A 24,032-nucleotide genomic window follows, 5' to 3' on the forward strand; every position below is an offset into this window, starting at 1 on the left:
TGATAATGTGATTATTGTTTTGCGAGCTTTAGGATGATTGATAGTCGATTGTCACGTATAATGAAGTATTTTGAAGTCTTTAAATTTTATACCTTGAAGGTTCGACAAAATGAAACATCGATTAATTTTTAATTCACTGATTGATAGTTTGCGATGGGGTCTATTAATTTGATAGTTTTTATCCAACTTCTTACTTATTCGTCCTCACAATAAAAATAAAATTTCAATAAATATATTTGAATGCAAAAAGGTTATATATATCTAATCTAAAAAATCCTTGGCATTACCAGTTATTACAATTGTCATGTTTATAAATAAATTCAAATATCGAATTGTAAACTAAGAACGTGGTTCAATGGCTTCTATCGATGACCACACTACTTTGAGTTTAATTTCATCAATTCTATTCATAATGTTTTTCTATCGGGACAATGTCGGATAAATTAATAATCCACGCCTTTAACATTATAAGTAATTTTAATTTAGTCTATTGGTGCTTTCGACACGCTCTCTCATAAGAAAGCGGTTTTTTGTTAATATAATTGTTATTGTTGTAGCTCGTGTCGATCTTTACGATTGTAGGCATCGGCGATTGACCGATAGCTTAACTATTGAGCTCTAATAACATTTATAGAGGCACAACTAGTAAAGTAAATTGCTAGACGAAGTTGCTTCAATGTATTTTGATTCTTATACGATAACGACACTAAGTCGATTTTATATATATAAAACATTTTATTTGTAATATTTGATTTAATGTACCGACTTTTTATCTGGGTTATTTTTTTCTAAGGTTACAACCTCTAACCTACAGATTTCAATGTCTTATTAGCGAACTAAGCTCAATAATAATTTAGAAATTCGTTTTAAACGATTCAGATGGCATGGTAGTTGTCAATAACATACCAAAAAAAAAATGTCCTGACAAAAAAAAAAATTGCATTATATAAATACACCTGAATCGTCAGCCTAACTGCTTATTACAGATCCTTTAGGTCCAGGTTCAAACACAAATGCCCAATCGTATCGACTTACCCCTGTGCAAACTATCTCCTCGAAATTGAATACTCTTTTTGATTGGTTACGTTATCTGAAGTCCTCTCAGGACTTTATTATTATTATTATTCCGCGTCTGTTAACGTATAGTAAAAAATCAACGTATATATGTACAACTGATGGACTTAGATGTAATATCTTTTAATCTCGCCAAGCACGATGAATTATAAACATTTTTTAATGATATAGGTAGCCGGACTAGCAAATGAGCCTGATGATACCAACACCGCTCCTCCGCAATGGCGCTTTAAGAAGTATGAACTATTCCTTACATCGCCAATGCGCCGACGACCTTGGGAATTAAGATGTTATGTCCCTTGTGCCTATAGTTACACTGGCTCACTCACCCTTCAAACCGGAACAAACAATACTGAATATCTTATAACACCCAGTGGGTGGTACCTACCCAGACGGGCTTGCACAAAGGCTTGTAAAAACAAAGTGGTAAGTACCTACTTTGCTCATCTGATAACTCGTCAATTACAAAAAGATTCTAAATAAATTCTTATAATTCTAAATAATTCTCCCTTCTGGAATACTAGCAAAACCTGGCAGACGTTATCCTGCTTGTGTATGTATGTATACATATATATTGTCATGGCTAATGAAACTATCTCAAGTTTATGTGATGTAGCGCCATCTAGCGGCTAGTGAGACAAAGTAATAGTATAAGAAAAAAACTTCTAGAATAAACATATATAGGTACTAGGTTTCATGGTAATCAGTCAATCCGTGTTAAAGTATATTGGTGATATATAAATATATACAATATGATATATATTTTTATAAAAATTATTATATAGAGCTACGAAAACTATTAGAAACGACATACGATATAAAAACGTATTACCAAAATTATAAGATTAATTCTAAAGACCTAAAAATAACATTATATTTTATAGCACTAATTCAGTTTTGTAAAATAATAGCTGTTACTACGAAACCTCGTAAATTTATGAACAGTTTTTTTCAAATTAAGTACTTTGATCTAAAGAGATTTATAACCTTTTATTTATTGGAATGTTTACTCAAATACTTAAGCGATCCTTTTTTAAAAAAATAAAAGGATCTTAATATTCGTAGGCGGGGCTGCTCCTCCCTGGATGACCAACCCGGCTATTATCCACTTAACCGAATCACTTCTGTATCAAATAATTTATTTGTAGCCCAAAGCGTACAATTTTTTCGCGTTGGCCATAATCAAATAAATTATTTTTGTTCAAATATTTGTTAATAAAAAAAAAACTTAAATTAACTCTCATTTATCATAAAGGCGAAAATAAAAGAGGACTGATTGATGATTAAGTACTTTTAATAATTATTTGAGATTATGATATTCTATTCCTACTTACTATAAGGAGCACAATTTCTTGTCATATTACCTACAGAGTAAGTCAAAGAGATAAATAGACTGTACTAATACTTACATATTATAAATAAAGTAATGAAAGTCAAAATTAATGTTATTATCATAAATGTCCAACAATAATAATTGTATCCAAATAACATAATAAGATTTTTAAATAATATAAACCCAAAGAATTTTAACTTTAAAAAAAAAATTAAGTAAGAACATAACATATTAGGAAATATTAAGCGAAGAAATACATTACACAACATATTTAAATATATTTATTAGTGATGTATCGTGGACTAATTACAATAATTATCTATATATATTCATTATTTCTGAAAAGTTTAAGTTTAAACTTTATTAAATTATAAATTAATGGGCAGTAATAGGTAACCCTTTAAAAACAACAAAAGTACTTTATATTGTATAAAGCTAAATGAAATAACCTTGTTACAAAAGGGAGCCCGTGAAGAGATTCCTCTGGGAGCAACTAGTTCGAATTTTTGTCCCCTATATAATTAGATTTGCCACAAACACTTGTAACTGTGGGAAAGCAAAGTAAATTAATTGTGTGCGATCTAATACAATTATTGCCAGTTATTTAAATGGCATTTGTTTACAAATATTATACATAGATTGTGTACCTACAACTTGGCCACTAAAAGTGCATTGCAAATGCAAAATTTTAATTTTAATAAATATGATTTCAAATTCTACTTTTTAATTTTTTTGAATAAATTAGTAAAAATAGTACTGTTTTTGTACAAACTCTGGTACTGGTACTACAAAATCGAAAGTCACAGCAGAACATGCTCGTGAAATGTCAGAATTGACGTTGGCATAAATATAACATTGAAATGGTCCACTTAAACAAAATAGTGTATCAATGTGTAAATCGGTATCCAACATTTTACGACTGTGGTACGATGTCAGTTATTACTTTCGAGTGAGTGTATAGAAAAAATACTATTTAAATCATACTAATATTATAAAGAGGTGTTGTACACCAAAAATTAAATTAAATTAAAAGATTACCGATCTTCTCTGTTTTAATTGTTTCCATTAACTTATTTTTTCTTATCACGAGAGAGTCAATTCGGATTCATATGAAACTTTCATATTCTTATTAACAAAGAATTCCTTTTATAAAACAAGATATGCTTCAAAAACAAATTAACTTTAATGTTCTATAACAATTTAAATAAAAAACAATAATGGTTTCTGTCACTAACGATCTTGTACACTAGATCGTTAGTAGCACACAAGCTTAATAAATTATTTTATATGATTCAATCCATATTTAATTCTTCCTGGTAGGGCTTTGTACAAGCTAGCCCAGGTAACACTCACTAATCACATATTCTACCGACAACAGTTGAGCCTCCTCTCCCTTTGAGGAAGTTTAGAGCTTATTCCACCACGCTGTACCAATGCGGGTTGGTGGATACATATGTGGCAGAATTTCTTTGAAATTAAACACATGCAGGTTTCCTAACGATTTTTATTTCACCGCCGAGCACGAGATGAATTATAAACACAAATTAAGCACATGAAAATTCAGTGGTGCTTGCTGGGGCTGAACCCGCAATCATCGGTTAAGATGCCACCGTTCGAACCAAAGGGCCATCTCGGCTCGAAACGAACATATTATACTGCCGAACAAGGAAGCAAGCAACTTAGTATTATTGTGTTCCAGTTTCTATAGTAAGTGAGCTAGCGTAAATAGGTATAAGCACAACATACCTAACATCAAATATTCAAGATTACTGACACATTGGCGATGTAAGATGAGGACTCATCATCAGGGGGCATATTTATCAGTCTACCACCCATATGAAATAAAAATATATTGGCTTCCTTTTTTTATATAAACAATCTTTAAAGTTTTGATAATAGATTGATAACTTTAATATTATGGTGTGTTTTTATAATTCAGTTAATACTGATGCATTGTCTTTTTAATAATAGGGTTCTGTTTATTGGTTTTTGTTGTACGGTCCTAAGTCCTCTTAATCAAAAAATAATCAACTTTTTTATTCAACAGTAAATCTTGTTGGCTAATAAACTCGACTTAACCATTCACCCTTGCTGTAATCAATGTCTAATTCCGTATTCGCAGCTTACGATAATGATTAACGACAAACTTTATTAATTCGATCTGCTGGGATTAGATGATGCCACGTAGTGAAGGGTAGGTGGAAAAAACAAACGAATTTTGCAAGGGATCCGGCGCCGAGGGATCTTTTAAACTCCCTCGAATAGGGCATTCAACTGTACTTTAACTTTTATACATATTTATTTTTTATTTTACAGATATATATCAGAAATATTGTACCCAATAATTGTATACTTGTTGGTAAATGTTGGTAATGCTGTTAATGGTGGTGGTAGGTTCGATAAAAGCCGAAAAGATTAGATTCAAATCTAATCTGCGTTTGTTAATCATTAGAATATTAAGGTATCGAGCTATAACAATTACATCCTTAATTAAAAAATGTTATAAGCAATAAAAAAAATGAATGTACTGTACCAACATAACAAAAAACAAATCAGTCTTTTTTCTTCCATGTTCGTACAGATAAATAAACAAACACAAGATATATATACTTAAATAAAACAATGATCACATTTTATACTTCTGTGTACTTACTTTTATTTATTGTTAAGTATTTTTATCATAACAGCAATGGCATGTGAGTAAGATTATGTTAAATAGAACTGATTTAATATGATTCCATTGTACACCATTTTGATAAGACTAGGGTTTTCTCTTTCTTACTAATGGAGTTGAAAAACATTGTAAATAATTTAGTCCAGTCAAATAGTCAGACAATAGTGTAAGTCAAAGACAATATGTACTACCAAATTGCATTTGTAATTTATAACCGCAAAGATTTTTTGGATTATTTATATTTCATTTTTTATTTAGTTTATATAAAAGCGACATTTTTTTAGGCGGCAGCCCTAGTTTATCAAATCTGTGTGTCAACAAACGGGGTTGTTTTGTCTGCCTCGGGGGATCTATACGTTTTTAATAAACATATTTACACTGCAGTAACGTTTATACTAGTTACATTTAAAATATCGTCATTTTGTTAAAGATAAAAACTATTTCATAACAGAGATAAGAAGTTCATTAAAAGAGTTCAAATATAAAAAAAAATTTATAAGCCATGCAACTATGTATTCACAACGGCACTAATAATAAATTTAACCTTAATAAATTGACTTGACTTTGATAAACATAGTAATACCTAATATGTGGATTGTGTAATTTTCCTTCAAATTAGAAATTAGTCACACCATCTTAATTTGTTAGTTTTGTTATAGCAGCCTAAGGAATTTTTTCGGTCTATATATATTAATATGATAGAGTACTTAGTACTCAACAGCTCGTATCGTGGCGACTGACAAGCAACCAGTAATTACAGACACAACGGACATAGCATCTCAGTTCCCGAGGTTAGTGTAATAAAATCATCATATTAGAATAAGCGTTTTTAATATTGGCGTCAGGCAACAATTTAGTTAATTGCAATCAAGAACGCTTTTTATTTTTCTGTATATCTACGGCTGGAGCTCTTCAAAATGAGACCATAACCGATTTTTTATATGCAGATATCGTCCCATAATCACTGGGACAAATATCGGCTGACGCTATTAATATACAAGATATATGAAATTTGTGATTGTGTTACATGGTTTATTTATAGACACGGGACATAATATCTAAAATTTCATCAGTCGTGAGAATAGATATAAATTTATATAAATCTTCAGGGCCGAGTTCGACAGCGGAGATCACCACTTACCTTCAAATGGGGAATTTGCTTTTAAATATGTTATTATTTATAACAATAATAGACAAAAAGTACTACAATATTTTACAATATTTTAAGCCTTCCACATGAACGTGCTATGAGTATAAATGAAATGATAAACATGTATAAAATTCACGTAGAAGAATCAATGAACGAAATAAATCACGTAAACCACCTTTGGGTAAATCCGCGTGCGCACATAGTGATAATCACAAGTCGGTCACGCATCAATCCCAAGACGCCTCACTAATGTTATAAGTTGGTTTGTGTGTCTGTTTGTTACTCACACACATTCGAAAAGAATTTAATATAAATGTCAATTATGTTGTGAAATAGAACTGCTTATTATTTAATTAAGTTAATTACCTGTTCATTCGTCAGAGATATTGTAACTGATTTCAAATTTCTAACCTAACCAATTGAGCTGACATTTCGCACTTTTGGTACATACTGGTGTTGCAACACAAGCATATCTCATGCTTTTTTTATTAATCAGATATACACCAGAATTAATAAGTAATCTCATGGCGTCACGTTCTTGATTCTTTCTTAGTCTTATCTAACTCCAAACGGAATGTCATATTCGATATCTTAAGTACCTATCTGCCTTATCTTAAACATAACAATAATGTACAATCAAAAAAAGAATTCACTATATTAAAAACTGCATGCATTTTTTCAGTTTTTTTTTTAATTATAATCTAGAACTCACAAATATATCATAAATGCGGAACGAATAACGATCGCGTCTCACTAAATCTGGAATAAATGTTTCAAATGAGATGAGAAGACTATTTTTAATAATCGCTTAATTCATTTACTACATTATTACTTACTCATATAGTAAACGAATATTTCGAAACAGTATAAATTATTTTAATAAATCATGACAATAACATTATTTTCTGCAGATCGAATTAGGTTTGACACTTGACATTTGGCAGAGGACACTTATGATACTCATCTGATGTTGGTGTTAGGTTTTCTTTAATATGATAAGTTGACGGACAGGCAACCGAGGCCCCTAATGTTATGTGGTCACCGCGTATAGACATTGGGGCCGTTAGAAATACTAACCATTCCTTAAACGCCTATGCGCCATCAACCTTGGGAGCTAAGATATTATATCCCTTGTACCAGAGTTAGTTGCTTTTTAGCAGCAGAATATCCAATGAGAGGGTGGTACGTACCCAAATGAGCTTGCTCAACCCTACCACCAACTTTTCAGATATTCTAAGGACAATGAAAATGGTGAACCAATCAAATTACCGGTATAATTGGTATATCACTTTAAATTCATAATATAATTTCCGTTATTGGCGCAATTGCGATATGGGAAGTGGTTGGTTGGTAACGGTAGTGGAGATGGAAGACTTGGTTTGTCACCGAAGACGATTTTACAACACGTGACAATTGCTCGATTGCCTTTATAAAAAATAAAACACTTGTAATCGTAACAACATAGGATACATATGGCATACCATATAAAGTATGCCCAAACCGACGAAGTCGAACACTACACAACATATGAATATTAATGATTTCACAATTCGTTACGCGTTATCATTTCGTAACTACTTACAAAATACGTAAATCTGACACGAATAGTCTCAATGAAGTCATTCAACTTAGTGAAAGAAATAAAATATAAACCTATTAAAAATTAAGTTACGTGATTATCGAATATAATATTGACCTCGTCTGTGAACTACTTAACAAGAAACATACAAGATTAAATCCTTACAAAGAACAGAAGTATCTTTTCTAAAAGTCATATCGTTCCCACAACAGAATCAATATAAAAATACATTTGTTTTGCTACGCTAATATACAAAGTATTAAATGACGAACAGGAAAATAATTTAATCGCAATGTAATAGTTTCATCGACACTTCACTTATTATATTACCAATCTCAACTCATTTTATCTCATGTGACGGCAAATAGCAGATGTGTGGTTTTATTTAAAATAAAAAATAATAAAAGTTATAGCGCAGAAATAAGAACTAAACAATTTATTACTCGCCTGTAAATATTTTAAGGAGGTACTCGACAGATAATACTTCGTGAATCTTTGTTTTTCTTTACGAGTTGCATGTTATTTGAATGGAAAATGGTAAGTTATTGTATTTTAAAAAACGTTTTAAATAAATATAAGAACATATTTTAGCTCTCTATTTATTATGTCAATGTGATTTTGTTGATTTATTTAGTAATTAATGTCTATCTGACAAATTATTTGTTTAGTAAATAATGTAACCTTGTACACTTACTGCAACAAATTCGAGGTCATAAGCGTGATTACAAAAATATTTTATCATTTTTATGCATTTTATGTAAATTATATTGATTATATAAACATAAAAAAACTACTGTAATCAATTGTTATGTAAAAAAAATCTAATATAAAACAATTTACTTTTTCAGACTAAAGGAAAAGCGTTAAGTCTAACTGGAGTAGTTGTGCTTCTTGTGATTGGAGGCTTAACGGTAGCATTTGCAACTCCCATTACGTCGGTTCCAAACAAATCTATCAACAATGGACCTGATTCTTGTTCACCGGTTATTATTGCACATCGAGGCGCAAGTGGTTATGTACCAGAACATACGCTTGGGTCATATGCCCTCGCTATAACGATGGGAGCTGACTACGTTGAACCTGATCTTGTAATGACAAAAGACGGACATCTAATATCAAGACATGACAATGTACTAGGATTAACTACAGATGTTGCTAGTCATCCAGAATTTGCCAATCGTCACCGGACTCAGACAGTTGATGGAACCGAAATTAGTGGTTGGTTCACGGAGGACTTTACCTTAGCTGAAATTAAAACTTTGAGAGCCGTTGAACGTATACCGGATATAAGACCAGGCAATGCACGAATGGACGGCGCTTTTCAAATCGCTACCTTCCAAGAAATTATTGATCTTGTAAAAGGTATGCAAAGAAGTCAACGACGAACAATTGGTATTTATCCTGAAATAAAACATAGTAGTCACTTCAGTAATATAGGTTTGCCAATGGAAGAGCTTGTCGTCAATACATTCCATGCAAATGGTTATTTAGATTCCAACTCTCCGGTTTACATTCAATCATTTGAAGTGAATAATTTGAAAGAATTAAAGAAACTAACTAATCTTAGATTACTGCAGTTATTCGAAAGTGACAAATCCCTCCAACCAGCAGATCAAGCTTTGCTTAATACCAGCCTTACGTATGGCAATATGTCTACTCCGGAAGGATTAGCTGAAGTTGCAAAATATGCTGCAGCAGTTGGACCAGACAAGAGCTTCATAATTCCCCGTAACGAGGATAATACTCTCGGCGAGCCTACCAGCTTTGTCGAAGATGCTCATGCAGTCGGTCTAAAAGTGCACCCTTATACATTCCGTGCTGAAAACACTTACTTGCCTAAGGAATTTCAAAGTGACAATCCAGCAAAATCTGCTTCCGGTGACTTAATGGGTGAACTGCGAAAGTTTATTGAAGCTGGAATTGATGGACTTTTCTCAGATCAGCCGGACATTGCCGTACGGCTACGAGGCCCATGCTTATAAGCCCACCGATTTTATGTAGTATGCAATTTATACTTAAATACTAGCTAATATTATATTATTTTTCTGTAAATAATAATAGTCTGATTCGATTCTACGTTAGTCAATGGTATTACGGCGGACACAGTTGCAGCAGTTGCTGGCACTCGCGTAAAGATTAACAAAAGTTTCAATTCAATCACTCGAACGAAGCATTTTTGATGCAAATGTAGCATAGAATATGAACAAAAGCAAACATGATTAATATTAAGTAAGTAACATTTTTTTTTTGAAATATTTAGAATTGCTTTTAAAATATTTGTATCGTCTAATTAATACATTAACAAACAATGTATAGTAAATGTATATATACTTATATAGTATATTTATTTACTGTTATTCCATATAAGAACGTATTTCACAGTATTAGAATAATGTGAATGTTATTTTGGTTAATCATTAAAAGAAATTTTATATCTTCTTCCGAATGACAATTCAAAGATGACAGAAAGAGAAAAATCTAATTTTAATTAAGCACCCGCTAAGCAACGCTTTTACGAGTACATAGTAAGACCGTAAATAAATAACATATCCGTCAACCCTTGATTAGCCTAAGTTTTATCATTTATAACAACTCTTGAGAAACTCACCGATACATTTTTGTTAACAATCACAAACACCGACCTTTAGTGTAAAACTTTAAACATCGCATTAAACATATTATTTTAATTTGTGTTTAAGCTAAATAGTCTTGTTTCTGTAAATCGGTCCTATTTTCTCATTTCATTTACTGTAAACAGATAGTATATCTGAGGTCGCTATGGTTATTGGAATTGCAACTATTTTATTGTACAAATGACAAATATTAAAAAAAATATCTTCACAAATTTTATTTTATTTTACAACAATAATTTATACTAAATTATAAATAGTCATGAACTTAAAAGAATAGTTGATAAAATTATATTTAAAACTAGTTAAACGTTACCACAATTTCCTTTTGATTGCTTGGAAACCCATAATATCGATTGAATGACTTAATATGCGCTTGTTGAGTATGAAATTTTAACCATTCCTTGCAACGCCAATACGACCAGCTGTTGGTGCATGTAGTTGCACTGGCTCACTCACCCTTCAAACAAGAACACTGCAATACTAATTATTGTTGCTTAGATGTAGAATATTCATGTATAAGTGGGCGGTTGCACAAAGCCCTAGCGCCAACTAAACGCACAACGAAGAAATTCGGCAACTCTTTTCTGTGTCGCACCGCCAAAAAATGGAATTCTCTACCAGCACAAGTGCTCTTATAACCTTCAGCCCCTCCTCTTATAACCTGGGTTCCCTCAAATGAGGCATGAAGAGGCATCTTGCGTGCCGGCATAGCGTGGGCGACTATTGCAGTTCATTCTCCTTGACTGTAGTTGCCGTTTTCGCGTTTGGACTCCACTACCACTTACCATCAGGTGGAGAGGAGTCATACGCCTAGCCGGTTAATATAACAAAATATATATGACGATATATAATGCAGGCATTTTTTCTATTATCGTTCAACAAAAATTGTTTTGCTTGACTATACAAATTATCATTTTGTAAAGAATTAACGAAGGATTAATGATAAACAAACTAGATATATAAATTAATAACATTTAAAATAAGATGAAATTAATCAACATAAAAATATAATATTGATCTCTGTGATTTCATAATAACTGCCTTTTAATATGGCTACCTGCAACTTACCAAAATTAAATCAACTGTTCATTTCATTCTCGTCCGCCTGTCCGGAGTAAACTTAAAAACGGAAAAATACCAATGTTAATATTTGTTTATTATTGCGAATATTCTCAGGTACAGTTATTTCATCAATATCGGTTCAGTCAATCAATTGTTATAAGCACTTTTAGTCAGTTAAATCCACGTCGACGCGCCCCGCTTTTTCCCGCAAGGGGAGACTATGAAACTCATTTGACATTAAACTGGTTACTCTGACCGCAGCAATAGAACTCATACCAGCAGCTTACATTTCATACTTGCACTATAGTGATCGGGAAAAACAGTGGGGCGCGACATCGTGAATCATACCTAAAAAGTTCATGAACCTGAATAAGTTTAACGATGGTTAAAATAAAGGACATGGATTTTCCTATGAACATAACAAAATTTTGTATGTATTGTTAAAATGGTTTCTGCGGTCAAATGTCATAGTTTCGACATTTAAGAAGTTGTTTTCTTAAACTTTTATTTATTATTAATCACTCTTTTACTAATATTTGCGAAAATAATTTAAATAACAAAATAATTTAATAAATACTAAACTAATTACGTCCATTTACCAAAGAATAAATTCAATAACATAATCAGAAATTACAAAGAGCTTAATCAATTTGCGTATTTTTAATTTTAAGACCAGATTGATTATATTCGTTTTATCTTTATTAGTGTATTCGTGATAACTTAGTATAAATTCAACCATGAAGGAAAAAAGACGTGTTATATTACTCCTTGTTAAGTTTCTCGTCTTTAATATTGTAAACGCTACATCGTTTTCCGATTTGAACTTAAAGAGACGTGGTGCTGATGATTGCAAACCAGTAGTTGTAGCCCATAGAGGTGCTAGTGGCTATGTACCTGAACACACTCTTGGTGCCTATGCATTGGCAATAACAATGGGAGCCGATTACGTCGAGCCCGACTTAGTGATGACTAGTGACGGACATTTAATCTCACGCCATGAAAATGAACTGGGCCATACTTGTGATGTTTCCCAACGTCCTGAATTTGCTAATCGTTATCGTACCCAAAATGTGAGTGGAAAAACTGTTACAGGTTGGTTTTCAGAAGACTTTACACTAGCAGAAATAAAAACATTGAGAGCCACAGAGCCAATACCACTCATACGGCCGGGAAATGCAAGACTGGATAAAGCCTATGACATACCAACATTCCAAGAAATAATTGATCTAGTAAAGGCCTTAGAAATAAGTGAAAATCGTACAATTGGAATTTATCCAGAATTGAAATATGGCTTGCATTTCCAAAACCTAGGATTAGCGATGGAACCAAAAGTAGTAGACATATTTCATAGAAACGGATATACTGAGAAAAATGATCCGGTTTATATACAATCATTTGAAGTCAGCAATTTAAAAAAGCTCAAAAAACTTACAAATCTTCGGCTTTTGCAATTATATGGGGCTCCGACAGCAAGACCGTTTGATCAAGCTGAACTTGGTACTTGGCTTACTTATGCTAGAATGGCAACTCCAAAGGGACTTGCGAATGTAGCTGAATATGCTGCAGCTGTTGGACCACAAAAGAGCTATATTATTCCTCGAAATCTAGCGAATAATTTGGGTTCGCCAACAAATTTTGTAAAAGATGCTCATGCTGCGGGCCTTGAAGTTCATCCATGGACTTTTCGAGCAGAAAATGTATACCTGCCAAAAGAGTTCCAAAGTAATAATTCATCTATCGCATTTGGTGATCTTGAAAGTGAAATTAAAGCATTTCTAGACGCGGGTGTGGATGGTTTATTTGTGGACCAGCCTGATATACTGGTGCGCGTTCGAGGGCAGTGCAGTGACTGACATTATTTAACTAAAATCATATCTCAAGTGTCCCATGTTACTTTTAACTAAAACCTATGTTATATATTTATAAATAAAAAAAAAACAAATTATCTGAAATTATATATTAAAATCTGAATAACAACTCATTTTTGTAATTGTAATTGTATGTTTACTGCTTCGAAGATTTCCAAAAACAGATGGTAATATTTTACGTGTACGTATATCATTAACCCCAACAAAGTAAGTAAATACATAAACTCTTTATTTATTACTTTACACATATAAGTAAATATGCGTCTCTTAAAACCTAAGAATAATTCAACTCCCAATACTGTATAACAAAACAAAGACTAAATCTAGATGACTTTATCTGGATAAAAATCACAATTTGTGCCTCATGAACGAACCATATACTTTTTCTCATTGTAAAATTTGGAATACCCGCAAATCTCGTGCTTTTGAGAAATTTCTCTTTCACGTCTATATATTTAAAAAATATCAACTAACAGTGACTAGTAATTTCGATGCCATTTGTCATAATTTAATCGATCTTATAATCTTTATCCTCTATAGACTTAGAATTAGTATTAAATGATTTGTTATCAAAATTGTTGTCAACAGAATATTTTTTTCCTAATTATATACAGTATGAAAGGTCTCAAAAGATATAATACATATATTATAAAGTAGGTAGACGGACCAGCAAATATACCACCTGATGGAAAATGTTCCACCCACTCGTCACATATTCTACCGCAAGGAACGGTTAATTTTTTTTTATTTATGGCGCCAACGTATGTATACATGGTTAACCTCTTACCATCAGGAAACCAGGAATTTGTCCATCCGCATGCCAATGTTATAAATACATATAATAATGAAATTTAAAAAATTTGGGTAATGCCATACTAAACAACAAATTATTAACAAATTAATCTTATTTGTTACCAAAAAGGCTAAGGCAAGTTATTTATGCACATGAGTAAGAAAAATTGACTAAAAATGAATCCTTGTTAAATTAGATATACTGTAGCCCAGGCATAGCCGTAGGCTGAGGGGGTTTTGGTATATAAGAATCACGGTTATGGTACTGACAAAAAATATTTCGTGTTAATTAAACAATATGAAAATTGAACTAAACAGTATACTGAATCAAGTCTAGGAAGACTGTAGTGGCAACAATAGTAGAATATAGGGAAACAACTCGTAAACTTTAAATTCATAAATAATTCAACAATTTTGTGAATTTAATAAACTAATAAAAAAGCAACATAAAGTTATACGGTTATTTTCATTTTATCTAAACCTGAATGATTATAAACGAACTAATTTATTTATTACTAATTTAATATGAATGATATTAAATTAGTAATAAATAAATTTTAATATGTTTATTATGTTATGTAAATTTTAATATAAAAATACAGAAATTTTTGTAATGTTTTTTTAATCGTGATTATTAATTTTATTTACATCCGAATTTACCCATTTTCGGATTTATGATATAATGTTTTCAATTTAAATTTTTCCTTATTTCTGATCTTACTGGCGAAGGCAGCATCGTACATGCAACCGGTTAGAAATCAATGGAATAATTACTACAAGTTGTATTGGTAAAGGCTATGATGGTGCTTCAGCGATGAGTGGAAGTTTCAGCGGTGCTCAATAAGAAGAAATTTTTGACGAGCACTTTTTTTTTCACACATTTACACTACGTTCAACTGTAGGGTACTGACAGAATCAATCAAAAGTCTTATGCCAGATTCTTGACACAAGATATTATTATTAGCAATGTGCGAAACTCGATGGGTCGCAAGACACAACGGTGTGATGCGTTTTAATTATTTTGACTATAACCCATGCTTTGAAAAGCTTTAACTAATTGCTGGTCACGATTCAATGTTAAGATGTCATCAATCTAAACATAGCCAATCATTTGATTGATGTCTTTTTTCAATAATAAACAATTTTTGTAAATGCCACAGAAGTTTAGGTCAGCATTTGTGACCTGCATAGCGCAATCTACTTTTATGGCCCTGGTAAGCGAAGTGGTCAAAAATAGTTACTGCGCAAGGGCCCACTGAGCTACTACCACTAAAGCTCTGGTAAACTGTAACGTAGTAATGGTCCCCATGATTCACAATCTGCTCGTGAAGATGTAGCGCCAACAGCAACACTAGAGCATACTTTAACTCGTTGAGGAGTCTGAAAACATTTTTGAGAAACAGCACTAAACAATCACTAGATAAGCCTTAAAGAGAATTCATCGTGACGAACTCATCATCTTCGCCGTCGATTGTCTTTGAATTTAAATTGTATTTATGTAAAATTATGTATTATATATATTTTTTTAATTCCTTACTTAAACAAAAATCTACAAATATAGATTCTATCGAGTCTATATTTGATCAATATGCCAATAAAGGCAATTCTATAAAGAAGGTATATCAATTGTATGTTATTAATTATATAATTTACTTAAAAGGTTTATATATAAATAACTCAGTCCTCTATCGATATTTATGGACTTACATAGTCCTCACACTAGTTTGTTTACGTTAATGATACAACAAACACACTGATATGGTGTATGTTTGTTGTTTGTATGATGTTTATGTTTGTTCGTTCATGGTTGTATTTGTGATTGGACGTGTGTATACCGACGCGCGACGTGATTAGAAATTGCAGTAGTAATACTTATGTTTTAAACGTTCCTACTTCATCACCTCACCCTCACTTCCAACCAAATACCAAGTTTTTATATACTGAGAATTCGCGCAAGTTGGTTTACTACTCAAAAGCGTAGCATTTTCAATATTAGTTTACTCTAATAGAAACTTTTTAAACGGATTCGCGTTAAATCTTTTTAGTCGGCAAGCCGTATTCAAGTTATTCAAAAATAAATTTCAGAAAATTTTGACTATATGGTGTTATAATATTGAAAATTCATCAATATTTACCAACGCTTATCTTCGCGCTAATGCTAATTATTACATTATTATTAATTAATTAGAAAAGTTTAATCTAATTTCAAAATAGCCTAAAAAGGCTATTTATATTCTGTAGAATTTTGGGTATTTGGAATTTTGTTTCTATTACATTACAAATGCCATAATTGTAAATTTACAATTTGATACGTTCCTGCTCTCTTATATTCTATGGTCTATCACTGTCTGTTTAATACTGATGTTTAATAAAGGATTAAAATGTTTATATAAATTAAGTGATCACGAAAATGTCTAAAATCCTGAAGTCTTTCCCTCAGAATCGGTTTATCAGAAACAATTTGAAACTTCCCCGTATTAAAACTATAATTGGGTACCTCTCATACAAACAGCGTAAAAATTCTTCCTAAAAGAAAATGTTAGAACTGGCTTAAGGCTCTCCCAAAATTTAAGTTAAGTGATAAGACTTCGTACGTGTCGCCGGCCGCTTGTCTGTGTTTAATATTAAAATTATAAACACAAAATCTCTTAAAAACGTATTGCTTGATCTAAGCATCAAATCTTCTACCCTAAATTACCAAACGACTTACCAGCATTACGTAGACCTTTTGGACCCGACGAAGCGACTATAATGATAAGACGTACGAATATTTGTGATATGCAACTTCTTTGTCTACAAAAGTGATGCCGCCATAAACTTCTTGGCAGCAGATCATATCCAGAACACGCCTTGTAAAGCCGCTAATGCTGATGTACTTAATTACTCTAATTACTTTAGTAAAACCTACCTTTGAACTGGTCCGCACTTCTGGTAACCCGAGAGATCACACAATATTATCCTCTATTTACACGCAGTAATTGAATCAATATCCTTTAAAAAGTATATAATGTGAACGTATAGGCCTTAACTATAATACATCATCATCCTCCTGGGCTTCTCCAGGAGCCCTGCCTGCCCTTATCCCAATTTTACTTGGGATCGACGCAGCATGTCTTTTTCCATACATCTCTGTCGGACGTCATCTCACAAGTAACATTATTTATAACCATATCGTCTTTCACACAACCTATCCATCGTTTCTTTGGTCTTAACTATAATACATTGAGACATATATAGATAGTTTATGTATAGTTATGACCTACATTTTCTAATAAAAATAATGTTATTTAAAATAATATTATTTTAAACATTCCAATAATAAATGTGATCATATTTTTTTTATTATTATTATTAGATTATAGTACCGCATCGCTTAAAACACATAAACTTACTTAATGTATATATATTCTTTCGTTGATACTAATAAAGACACGAACGGTAGTCTTAGTTAAATGACGAACTGAGTTGACGTATAATCAATTTGATTTTACCAAAAGATACTAAAAGCAAGTATGGGTAAGATAGTATTATTATAATTATTTTGGAATACACTTTATTTATGTACTTTGAAATTCATTTCGAATCATTAACATTAAACATAAAAAATATTCCGTATAAAATTAAGAATACACATCCCATATACTTAAATTATTAATCTATTCCAACATATTTACTTTTTTTTTAATGTAGACCGTACATTTAGTACTAAACCAACTTATTGCTCAAAGAGACCGTTCAATTCCCTAATCGAACGGTCTCTGAGTAAATGCCTTCATTTACGCATTAAGATTTAAAGGCTTAACCTCAAAGCCTTAAATTAAAATAAAAAAATATTAATGTCATTCCGTGTTGTTCACCTTGCGTCAAATTGTCAAAGTCAATATTGTCAAAATCATACTGTAGTTGCATGAGTTTAATTTTGTGGTTTGTTTATTTTTCAAAAGTTTGATAATAAACTAGTAATTGACAAATTAATATGTAACGTTGCATTAAATCAAAAAATCAATTGAAGGGACGAAATGTGAACATAAGCAATAAATTTGTACTTTCAGAAATGATAAGACAATCATTAAAATTTCGAAAGACTGTAACCATCGTTTGTGTTTTATCTTTACGTAAGTACATAAACTTAAATAATTGTATTTTAGCTATTAAATGCAATAATAAATTTCTTGTCACGAATAATATACACGCCTGATTGCTTGTAAAATTTAATTTCAACACGTAATATATATTACTATTATTTTTGCAGTTATCTTTATATTTCTTATTCTTAGGCAAGATCAAATAAATAGTACAGGAAACGTCAGACAAAACCAAAGAATAGATAAGGAGTTCCAGGACATAGCATACCGAGATTTTAATCACAGACCAAAGAAAAATGATTTCAATCAGAATATCTTAAAAGACATGGATACTAATAAAGTTGCTGACAATTCAAAACAAGAGCTCGCTGAAGCAAAAGCACGAATAGAACTATTAGAGAAAAAATTAGCTATTTTAGAAGGGAGAATACCACAGAAATATCCTGATGTCAAATATCTTGGATATAAGGAACGAAAGAGAATATTGGTATGTCTTCATTTTATACTGGAACATGCTCGTAAATATATTTTTTTTTGTTGCTATTACATGTCAAATGAAATAAAACTAGTAAAAAAACATCATAATAATCTTAGAAACAAAGATTTGATAAGTTTATCAAGTTGGGGTCCTATTAATATAATTATTAGAACCCCAACATATATTTGAATATTAACCAATTCTAATTTAGAACAAATTCTTTGTATGAACATTCTCCCAAAATTTTCTTGTTTTCTGATAAACATCAAATTCTACAATATTTCAAGTCTTAATATCTTGTATCAAAGTATTTTTAAATAGAATAATAATTGTGAGTTTTATTTATTATTTCTTACAGGTCACTGGTGGGGCAGGATTTGTCGGATCCCACCTTGTCGACATTCTCATGACACAAGGCCATGAAGTAATTGTCGTTGACAATTTTTTCACTGGCCGCAAAAGAAATGTTGAACATTGGTTTGGACACAGAAATTTTGAGATGATTCATCATGACATAGTGAATCCATTATATATAGAGGTATGATAAATACAAATGTTTATATATTATAAGATCTAAGCCGTAATGATCCCATGTTTTTAAAAAAATCCCATCATTTGTATCTATCGGTAATTTTCTTGACAATTTTTGTATGGCTTAATATAGCAAACAGACAGACACGAGCTACTTTTGCATTTATAGTTTCAGTCTTCAACAAAAGTGGACACAGACATTTCCTTAGTTTGACCCACTTTGCTTATGTACAGTATTGATTGAAATTTTTATCTTAGACCAATCTTTAAAATAAATAACTTTTAATGAAATTGAATAAATTGACTTTCACATGTTATGCCACACCAGTTTATTTCACATTGTCAAATTTGTCACAATATTATGCCATATGGGACCATGTCTTGTATCTTACTCTGAGCATGTAATGATACTGTTTTGTACATACATATTATGTATTATAGTATAGCACTTGTTCCATGTGTCCTGCAAGCATGTTCCCTTAAAGTATAGTGATAAGACTACCCTTTCAAAGGAAAGGGTAGTTTATTAAAGACTATGTTTTTGTTTGTTGTGTTTGATAAAGATATTATTTATTAGTATTTACATATTGAATATAAATAAAAATAGTTCAATAACGATAAAATGGAACATTCTAATTGTCACAATATTAATGTTAATACATAATATTTTTATTACATATAAAGTTTAAGATGGTCATATAACTGAAAAATATTGACATACTTAGCCAGACTTTAGAAAGTTGATTGAAAGTTATTTTACGTTATATATACTTTTTTATTAATATATACTTATTTATTTTGCATTTTAACCTATCCATTGCTATTTTATATATCTCCTATCCTATTATTCACAACAATGAAGTTGCAATATGCAGAAATTAAAAATGGCTGAAATGTTCAAATACATTTTCGTCTAAGGTTATACTTAATAGTGTTTGTGTGTTTGTATTATTGGTATAAATAAATTAAGCTGAATTAGATAACTTGTTGTTGTTAAGAACTGTTATTCAAAGTACAAGTTCAATTATAAATTTCTTATAAAAAGTTTGGACTTTTTCATTTAATATTTTTTTAAAGGTTATAACTATGATATGACATGAACTTCAACTTCATATACCTAACTTTTTCCGTTAAAAAAGATTTAAATTTCACATTGTTTTACGATTTCAGTTCTCGAATTATCTAATTAAATAATATATCCTAAATAGACATTAAAATCAACTGTGTACTAACTAAGTTTACGAATATTTTTTATCTCTAAAAAATATAATATATTCCAAAGAAACATTTTCTTCTTGGTAAAGCTTCTGGGTAGGCCCACTCACTCATCACATACATATTCTACCACCAAACAGCAATACATTGTATTTTTGTGTTCCGATATGAAGGGTGAGTGAGGCAATAAGACTACAGACACATATCTGGTGATATACTTCTAACAACACCAATGTCTAGGGGCAATATTACTTACCATGAAGTTGCCCCTTACGAACATACTTATTCTGTAGAAAAAAACTTTTGAGTTGTGACAAACTCCATAGGTTTTACTTGTAAACTTTAAACATTTTATTATTATTTTAGGCAGATGAAATATATCACTTAGCTAGTCCTGCGAGCCCACCTCATTATATGCAAAACCCTGTGAAGACAATCAAAACAAATACTTTGGGAACAATCAATATGCTTGGTAACTATATTTCATTGTTAATGACATGTATTAAACAAATTATCAATAAATAAATACATACTACTTAATAATACTGATACATAACATTTTTAAAACTTTTAAAAACTCTCTTTTGAAACCAAGTCTCTACTAGATCGTCTGGGTAGGTATCCCACTCAACATTTACACACTCAACTCACCCTCGAGGTGATTGTAAGGAATGAATTAAATTACAAACAAGATATATTTTCTTTCCATGGTTGGCAGTTCGTTGATTGAGTAATGGTTAACATATCTTACTTTGCCAGTGTCTATTGAAATGGTGAATTTATCACCTGGTGACCTTTATGTAGACTAATTTTAGACTCATATTAATTAATTGTGCAATAAACATATTACAGGTTTAGCGAGGAGAGTGGGGGCGAAAATTTTAATAGCAAGCACTTCAGAAGTCTATGGTGACCCAATGGTTCACCCACAACCAGAATCTTACTGGGGCCATGTCAATCCAATAGGTATGTAACATAATACTATCAAAACCTATTTTGCCCGTATCGCCCGTGCTTTACCGTACTGTTACCTCATCCAGTGCGAAATTCTTGAGATTAGAACATTCGAATAAAAAACAAAACTTTATGAAATTAGTATAAAAGTACCAAACAAATATATGACAATTAATGACCTTAAGTGGAAAGTAAACTATATTTTTACAACATATACATATACAAATCGAATCAAACAACGTATACAAATGACAGATAAGAAACACCAAAATGTATAGAAATTACATTAGTACTCAATAGCTTAACCATAGAAGAACATTTATAGGCTGTTATAGTGAGTTTTTTTTATATTTTATTTACAGGGCCGCGTGCGTGCTACGACGAAGGCAAGAGAGTGGCAGAAACATTAGCGTACTCATACGCTAAGCAGGAGAACGTGTCTGTACGAGTTGCCAGAATATTTAATACTTATGGACCTCGGATGCATGTTTCGGATGGAAGAGTCGTGTCCAATTTCATCATGCAAGCTATACAAAATTTGACTATTACAGTAAGGAAACAATAAATAGTTTTAAGCTAATATTTGATAGATTATAAAAAATTAAGGCCCAGTACTGAGTTCAAAATTTGGAATGGGTCAATAAGCAATTCTTAGTATCAGCTCGTAGTCTGGAAGTTAAGTGTCGGTTAAGCACGAAATGTTTAAAAAAATACGTAAATTTGTTGGTCATGGTCCTGAACTCTTTTGGGTCCTGTTGGATCTGCCGTCCATTGCTTATAAGGAGACCATAACCAAAAATATTTTTGCAAATATAATACACACATTATTTTACTGAACAGTTTTTGTTTTCTGTTAAATAATGTTGTATACAATCACAAGGTTTTCATAGCCGGATTATGAAATATAATTTTGTACATTATTCTATTTCTTTAAAGAAATTAGTATTTTAAGCATGTTTTTTTTTCTAAGATTTTCACATTTATTTCTTATCAGGTTTATGGCAATGGAAAACAAACGCGGTCCTTTTGTTATGTCTCAGATCTGGTAGATGGTCTGCTAGCACTAATGGCTTCCAGTTACACTTTACCAGTTAATATTGGAAATCCAGTAGAACACACTATAGAAGGTACATTTTCTTCTTCATCTACTACACTCCAATCAAAGTAAGACCTAATTAAATAATTTGAAAATGTATTCCAGAATTTGCTGTAATAATAAAGAATCTAGTCCCCGGGTGCCGTAGTACCGTGGCTACTGGTGCTGCTGTCGAAGATGACCCTCAGCGCCGTCGTCCAGATATAACCCTTGCTGAAACGCATCTCAATTGGTCTCCTAAGGTATTATCAATTATATATGTTTTGTCTAATATATTGTTTGGTTGATTTAAATGCAAGCCAAGTTAAGACATGTTTATACGAAATATAAACAAGAAATACAACTAAGAAACTTAAACAGTAATAGATGTATACCGTAATAATTAGGTTTAGATACCAATTTAGATTATATTATCTATAAAAGGATACTTCTTGAATAGAAATGATATTTATATTTCCCATATGAATATTTTGTACATCGCTGGTTGGTCCTTTGTGATGGATAAGCATATTGCTCTCACTTGTCAGTTCACAAACAAATTTCAATATTAATATTCATGATGGTTTGCTTGGTAGTAGGCATGTGTGCAAGCCCATCTAAGTAGGTACCACCCACTCATTAAATAGTCTGCCGTTAAGCAGCTATGCTTAGTTTTGTTGTGCTCTGGTTTCAATAGTGAGTGAACTAGTTTAACTACATGCACAAGGGATATAAGATCTTAGTTCCCAAGGGCGGTGGCGCTTGGGCGATGTAAGGAATAGTTAACATATCTTACAGCGTCAATGTCTACCATCAGGAGGCCCACTTGCCCATCTGCCTATTTATATCATGAAAAAACATCTTTCTTATACACTTACGCAATTATAGTGATATAATATAAACGATGATTTCAATATATATTTTTTTATTTAGATATCTCTACAAGATGGGTTGCAAAGAACAATTGATTATTTCAAAGAGGAGTTGTCGAGAACAACCTTCTACAACAACCAAACGTACATGGATGTAAAAGTAAAAAGCCGACATTAGATATAAACTAGAAATCCTCTATGAATGTGATATTAGCATTACTGTAGGTATTTTCAAAATAGAATCTGGAAATCGAATCTAAAAATCTCTTATAAAAATGGCGTTCTGTGTTGAGATTCTATTCCATTTATTTTTGACGTTATTTAAACGAGTGAGAATTTAAATTTTTATGTAGATCTAGCACAGATAACAAATTTTATTAGATCTGCATTTACGCACATCTTTAATAAGAACTAAGTTTATGGAGCTTTCGATGTCTATGGTTCCCAGTTACTGTCAGATTTATCTGTCATAAAAGTTGCGTTTTCTGTGTTAAACATTTATATATAGCATATTGCATTGGTGAGTATATCAATTAAATTTTTAGTACTTAGTAAGAAAATTGCTTTGATAATTTAATAAGATTAATAGATATAAAAAACAGCACACATTTTTCACATGGGATTTAATTTCCATGACATCTTTCATTACCATTAAAA

At 31.5% G+C, this 24,032-nt stretch overlaps 3 protein-coding genes across 4 annotated transcripts; all 3 read left to right on the top strand.

Annotated features, from left to right (window-relative positions):
* Positions 1 to 8,147: 8,147 nt before the first annotated feature.
* Positions 8,148 to 10,017, top strand: LOC113392660 (uncharacterized). Its single transcript, XM_026629198.2, has 2 exons — positions 8,148 to 8,347; positions 8,659 to 10,017. The coding sequence occupies exons 1-2, from the start codon at positions 8,327 to 8,329 to the stop codon at positions 9,790 to 9,792; spliced, it is 1,155 nt and encodes a 384-aa protein (XP_026484983.2). The 5' UTR covers positions 8,148 to 8,326; the 3' UTR covers positions 9,793 to 10,017.
* A 2,210-nt stretch (positions 10,018 to 12,227) lies between these two features.
* Positions 12,228 to 13,517, top strand: LOC113392662 (glycerophosphodiester phosphodiesterase, periplasmic-like). The gene has a single exon (XM_026629200.2). The coding sequence runs from the start codon at positions 12,243 to 12,245 to the stop codon at positions 13,356 to 13,358; it is 1,116 nt and encodes a 371-aa protein (XP_026484985.2). The 5' UTR covers positions 12,228 to 12,242; the 3' UTR covers positions 13,359 to 13,517.
* Positions 13,518 to 18,031: 4,514 nt separating this feature from the next.
* Positions 18,032 to 23,905, top strand: LOC113392653 (UDP-glucuronic acid decarboxylase 1). Of its 2 annotated transcripts, none has more exons than XM_026629192.2 (9): positions 18,032 to 18,280; positions 18,443 to 18,737; positions 19,087 to 19,266; positions 20,841 to 20,946; positions 21,327 to 21,440; positions 21,791 to 21,978; positions 22,423 to 22,555; positions 22,630 to 22,766; positions 23,437 to 23,905. In XM_026629192.2, exons 2-9 carry the CDS (start codon positions 18,576 to 18,578, stop codon positions 23,551 to 23,553), a joined length of 1,137 nt encoding a protein of 378 aa, XP_026484977.1. In that variant the 5' UTR covers positions 18,032 to 18,280; positions 18,443 to 18,575; the 3' UTR covers positions 23,554 to 23,905. The 2 variants fall into 2 exon arrangements, with proteins under 2 accessions (XP_026484977.1, XP_026484976.1); XM_026629191.2 differs by having other exon boundaries at positions 18,033 to 18,280; positions 18,418 to 18,737.
* Positions 23,906 to 24,032: the final 127 nt, after the last annotated feature.

The sequence above is a fragment of the Vanessa tameamea genome, chromosome 5 (assembly GCF_037043105.1).
Source record: "Vanessa tameamea isolate UH-Manoa-2023 chromosome 5, ilVanTame1 primary haplotype, whole genome shotgun sequence".
Classification (NCBI taxonomy): Eukaryota; Metazoa; Arthropoda; class Insecta; order Lepidoptera; family Nymphalidae; genus Vanessa; species Vanessa tameamea.